Source organism: Orbicella faveolata, unplaced genomic scaffold, assembly GCF_042242905.1.
Source record: "Orbicella faveolata isolate gen_17 unplaced genomic scaffold, um_ofav_v1 contig_25, whole genome shotgun sequence".
Taxonomy (NCBI): Eukaryota; Metazoa; Cnidaria; class Anthozoa; order Scleractinia; family Merulinidae; genus Orbicella; species Orbicella faveolata.
In genome coordinates this window covers 28,911,501-28,917,500 of record NW_028301553.1, presented here as the reverse complement: position 1 = coordinate 28,917,500, position 6,000 = coordinate 28,911,501, and the positions used below count along the sequence as shown (strand labels likewise).

General features: G+C 38.7%; 1 protein-coding gene across 1 annotated transcript in view; it reads right to left on the bottom strand.

The window, feature by feature from the left end:
* LOC110041477 (dynein axonemal heavy chain 8-like) overlaps positions 1 to 6,000 on the bottom strand; it is a 65,990-nt gene that overhangs the window by 52,564 nt on the left and 7,426 nt on the right. Inside the window, exons 8-14 of the mRNA XM_089294967.1 lie at positions 5,538 to 5,651; positions 4,400 to 4,507; positions 3,551 to 3,799; positions 2,132 to 2,329; positions 1,981 to 2,057; positions 1,246 to 1,345; positions 1 to 167 (exon numbers count right to left, since the gene is read on the bottom strand). The exon at positions 1 to 167 is cut by the window's left edge and continues 89 nt beyond it. Of these exons, the coding sequence (XP_089151093.1) occupies positions 1 to 167; positions 1,246 to 1,345; positions 1,981 to 2,057; positions 2,132 to 2,329; positions 3,551 to 3,799; positions 4,400 to 4,507; positions 5,538 to 5,651 (1,013 nt within the window). The remainder of the gene's footprint in view (positions 168 to 1,245; positions 1,346 to 1,980; positions 2,058 to 2,131; positions 2,330 to 3,550; positions 3,800 to 4,399; positions 4,508 to 5,537; positions 5,652 to 6,000) is intronic.

The following is a 6,000-nucleotide window of genomic DNA, read 5'->3' as shown; positions in this document are numbered from 1 at the left end:
CAGATAATTTTAATTGCCTCTTGTGTCTTCAGACAACTTGGATGACGCTCGAATATGTCCATTGGATTACGAATGCGCCTCATGAGCTGACGAGCCCAGCTAATTCGACCGGAGATAGGCGGGAAATCACGGTGTACGGGGGGATTTTCACAGTTCCGTTGGTACATCTGCAGCAATAGAAAGGAAGGCATTGGAGAACATGTACCGACATAATACGTGGATGTCACTTTGACATCTCTGTGTGATCCTATGTAGCATACATGTTGTTTTGTGAAATTTTGTTGTATGGATTTGCGATTTGTGGACCTGCTGTCAACATCACAAGCCAGGATGCAAAAAGTGCTTCGAAACAACGAACTCGAGGCTCTCCGGTATTGAAGAGAAACGCAACATACTTTTAGCTATACTTCCCGAGTTGGAAACAGATAAAAAGAGGATTAATCTTCTTGAAAAAGAAAACAAAGCCCTGCAAACGAGCTTGGAGATCGGAAGCAGAGATCGAGGCCCTAAAAGCCATTGTTAATGATGTCAATTTCAAGCAAGAAGCGGCCAACACCTGCAGTGAATGCACCGAGTGCATGTACTTTGTTCAAGTACATGCGTTATGTAATTGTCACCAGGAGGAAGCCATGTTTGTCTATTGCCGAAGCCCAATGTTGCCTTTCAGCGCCAATTTATTAGAAAGTTCGGAATATAAAACTTTGTAAAATAGAAATGGTAAGTTTATGTTTAGGGATTTTCTCGGCAAAATGGAATGTAAAAAGCAGTATTTATTTTGCAATTTAAATAATTTCTTGCGACGAAAATCGCACTCGCCAAACGGGCGAGTGATTGATGATTTGCGCTAGCCCGACACTTACGACATCCGCCTGGGCGAGCGGGCGAGTGCTAATGTCGTTAACCCTGAAAGTAGTGTAAATAACAAACATAAAATTTTGTTTCAGTAAGAATTCGAACAATTTATGTTGAAACAGTAAACAAGGCATTGTAAGTGAACGAACTATAATCTAATTAGTGTAATTGTATTGTAATAAACGCATTGTAAGTGGTGTATTAATTGTGAGAAGTAAGTATAGCGCAAGTATATCTGTAAGTATAGTAGAAGTGCTGTGTGTAGTGTAAGTGTTAATCCTGTAAATAGACTTGCATAGAGAAAATACAATTCAGTTTTGATGAATAACAAAAACATTTCATTTTGATCTCTAAACATTTCTAAAAACTCTGCTACAGTTCATATTAGTATACCTTGGATATGACTTCCACTTCCTTGCCGAAGTGATGAAGAAGGCAAGCATACCGCTCTTCAATGGAAGACTTCAGGCTTGGAATTCCAAGCTTTTCAAATCTTAAACATATCAAAATAAATCACTGATTTAACCCGCTAAATAACCCACGTTCGATATATCAATATTCTAACATTTCTCTGAGGCTTTCCGGACAAACCTCTATGTTTGGTGGTGTTTTCTTGGTATCCAAGTCTCTTTTGGAAATTAAGGGACAAAAGACCTATTCGTTGTTGTCCATTTTGTTACGTGAAAAGAAGATTGTCTCTCATGTTCAATTTATTTCTTTTTCCGTAAAAAGGAGGGTTGTGGTTCTGATCACAGATTAGTTTTCCTCAGCCGAAGAAAACCCGTGGATTTTAGAAAGGATTAAATTCACAATGCTGATCGTTTTGACGCTAAATCAGGCTTTATTGTATCTTTTTTATTACCTCCCATTCGCTGTTTTACTTTTAAAGATAAAACGACCCGATGAAACGAGACAAACGCGCTTATGTTAATAACGTTCTCATGGTTTCCTGAGAAGAATATTCAACTTAAGACCAAAAATAAAAATTTAGTAAATAATTTTAGACAAAAATGACGAACACTCGTCTCAAAAACCACACCTTTTGGGAAGGTACATGCCTGTGTTTCAGTTAACATAGTCGAGGACCTTCACCCATCCCAGCCCGAACACAAAAGACATCTGTCTCACCTGCCAAGAAGCTCTAAAGACTGTGCGATTGTGACAATCTTCTCAAAGCAGCCACTCATAAACATTTGTAAATGTTTCTGTCGACAAAAAAAAAGGCAAATTAGTTCCTGCCCCAGTATAGCAGTACTGAAAGACTTTACAATTTGCAAACCTGGATATCACTGATCTGCCGCCTGAATTCAAAGAAATCTGCTTCAAAGTCTGGTTTCCTGTGGTCCAAAGGATCATAAGGCTTCTTCTTTAGAGCAGAGTACATGTGCTGGAATCTGTTCGAGATGGTTTCAATTCCTTCTATCTTGGACTCAGACAAAACAGAGAACGTTTCCAGGGCATTCAGCACTTCTATAATCTGCAACACCAATGGCATGACTCATTTCATTAATATTAGTATTTTGTCATGTAGAAACCAGAAAATAGGACGAAGGCTGACAATGGTGGTTTTGAGAAGGTAGCAAAACTGCACAAAACTTCAACCCGCAAGTCGCGTCCACCAGTCGAGCTCGGCGCGAGAAAAATATCAGTAACGCTCCAAACCCGAAGTAGAGGAAAACCACCACCCACGAAGGACGGAGAAAACCTTCGCTTTGGGGGAGGAGCATATAGTCTGACTTCTGATATTTCAAAATGTACGAATACACTGCAAATCTTGGTTACATTTTAGATTTTGATTACAACAAATATATATGGAGTAGTCCACAAATTCCCAGTCCCAGATTCAGGATACTGCATAGGAATAATTCGCCCATAAGAATGTACTGATGGGTGGACACACATCAGGTTTGAGTTCTATGGGAACAAACCCTTACCTTGAAAACACCGTTTAATTTACAAGACTGGAACACTGAATGAAAGAAGATTTCATTATTTTCGTCCTTCTGGCTCAGTTGTTCGAAAGGTGGATGACGCTATCCACAGGATGAATCACTATGCAGCGGATAGCTTGGTTTGTTCCGTGAACATTACTTATCCACTGGATGGCGGTTTATCCGCTGGATAGCATCATCCAGCCTTTGAACAATTGGGGCCAGGTTTGGACACCATGTAATTAAAGAAGGAAGACAATAAGTATAGGTAATCATACGGTTTCGAGTTCAATTTGGAATTAATTTGCACGAGTGAATTTTTCAAAAAGCTGAAATTGCACGAGCCGCTTCGGCGAGTGTAATTTCAACTTTTTGAAAAACTCACAAGTGCAAATTAACTCCAAATTGCACGAGAAAAACCGTATGATTACTTATTAATAATATAAACATGAAAAAATTCGCGCGGAGGAAGTGCCGGAAGATCTTTCTTGCAGCCATTTTTTCTCATTTGAGAAAACTTTTTTCAAAGTTTCAGCACAAAATTTTCGTCATCATTTTACGTGATATCATTTTCTTAGAAAAGTTCCTATTTTCTTTCAGTCAATCATAATCCAGAATTTCGATGTGTAATTTGTACTGGTGTTACACTTTTTGCACTGGTGTTACACTTGAACTGCACTGCTCTTAGCCAATCAGAATCGAGTAATTTTTTCATGTGTATTATTATTGTGTGAAAATATATGACAAAGCTCTTCAAATATGTGCACCTGGTTTAAACGTTTGCAGAATGTGTCAAACTTTCCAAAGATGTACATCTCGGAAAATTCAAAAGGTTTCATCGTTGGATCCTCGGCGATCCGCCTCTTTGTTCGTTGAAAGCACTTCTGATATTCCTGATTTAACCTCAGACAGGCCTTGAGTTTCTCTATCAGAGGTTGTCTTGGTTGATCCCACACGCGGTTCACGCCTTGGTCAGTTAGGTAGTTCTTACATGCAGTCACCATTTGGTTTGTCACCTGGAAAATAGCAGGAGCCACTAGTCAAAACAATTGTGGAAATTCTAAAGACTGTAAAGATGACCACCTGGGCATAAAGAGACATTAGAAAGCTTAAGCACAAACATTTTTGAGAAACGAATACGAACCAGAAGTCAAATTTTCTCTTCTTGGCACATATACTTTTCGTTACAAAAGTTCTAAAGGGTAGAATGACAGCTTGCCATCTCATTAGTTGAAGATTTGAATATGTGCCAAAAGTGTGCATGCGAGCCAAGTGACCCACTGGCTTATCTCTGTGTAGAATGAAGTGACTAGGAGTATTTCTACTCCCCCCCCCCTTGGATGGGATGCTAGTCCATCGCGGGATCACCCCTAGCATTAAAATAATTCAATGATACCCCATTCGAATTTTATGTTGCAAAACTGAAAAATATTTTCACAGCTTTTCTTTCTATCGTTTATTCACATCTCGTAAAACGCCTTCAGTGTATCTTAATGTGGTGTTCATTAGCTCTTCATCACCCAATGATAGTGCTATTTGAAATGAGAAAGGAGAAAGAAAGAGATGTCTGTCATTAAACTCATACTGATTACAGTCCACTTAGGTTCATAGCTTGCCTTTATGAAAAGTGATGTCATCCTCTGAGATGTGTTACAGTATCTAGATATGCTGTGTATCATTTGAATAGCATTGATCAGCTTAGGTATACAGTCGATCATTGAAACCTTTGAAGAGGAAGTAGAAGATAATAGCTGTGAGATAAATCATGCACTAATCAGTATGAATAAACTCTTCACGATAACTGCAGAAATTCTCGCCCGCTCATTGGTTAATTTTCACTGTCAATAAGCGGACGGACATATGAATTTATAATTTATGTGAGGCGTCAACGAGCGAGAGCAGACAATTTGACAATTTGGTATCGTAAAAAAAAAGCAAATTGGCGTCAGCTTTTTACGCGTCTGTCCCGTTAGTGACGATGAATTTCGTCATTACATTGTCAAAGTAGTCTGCTGATCCACAGGTACTTTGACTATGTTATGATGAAATTCATGATCAATAACAAGACAGACACATGAAAAACTGACGTCAATTTGTTAAAATAAGAGATTCATTCTCGGGGGGAGGGGATACTCCCTTTTATGAGCTATATAGTTATGTGTGGCCCCAAAGGGTATGGTTTTTCAGCTATTTTGGTCAGAAATAGGGTATCGATTTTGGAAAAACTTCTGTTTCCATTATTATCGATCAGACCATCATCAAAAGCCCTCCATAAATCATCTTTAGGGAAACTGTGCTGGCCGAAACTTTCATAAATAGGGGTATCGAATTTTTGGTCAGGTCATAAATAGGGAAGGGAAAATCGCAGACTTTGGTCATAAATAAGATAAGGGTTTTGGGAAGTGGGCCGCATACCTCCACCCAATTTTTTTGGGAGTACCCCCCCCCCCCCCCCGATTCATTTTACCAATGAAAATGTTGTTTCAGTAGGAGCTTGAAAATATTTTCTAAGGCTATTATATTATCAACTTGCGGTTTTATATTTCTAATAACCAATAGAAGCTTGGGGCATTTTAAATGAACTCTGTGGTTACCTCAAAAAAGCAGTGGAACTTTCTTTTACTGAAACAACAGGAATAAACCCTTAATATTATAATTGCCCCTCTAACATCCGGATAACAGCTTGGAAACATTTAAAATCAACTCCAAGTCAGTGATTGTTGCATTAAGCTAAGTGTTATATTAATTTCGCACCGGGTCAGCGTGGTAGAGTGGATCCCACTCTTTTTCCAATGTGTACAGAAACTTCACATTGTCTTTTGCTTCATTGGCAGCATCCGTAATGCGACAGTCCAGCTCACGCCAAAACTGTGTCCATGACAAAAAAATTAATGAAATTACTAACTTAGTTCTTTACAAGCATGTTTTCAGAATGTAAGCCTCTAGAATGTCTGTAAGTACTATAGTTAAGTTCAACTGGCACACTCAAATGCCAGCGCCAGAATTGTCACCAAAGACTATCACTAAATGATGGGATCGGTTTGATATAGGTTACATGTATGTGCCCAAAAGGTTGACGTAAGGTATTCAATAAATCAAAAATGGTTAGATATACCATTTTGCCCGCGAAACGTACCAGAAACAAACATGAACAATTTTGAATCTAACCTGGCATCTTTGAGGCCAGTGAAAGCATCAGTTCAGATTACAATTCAAC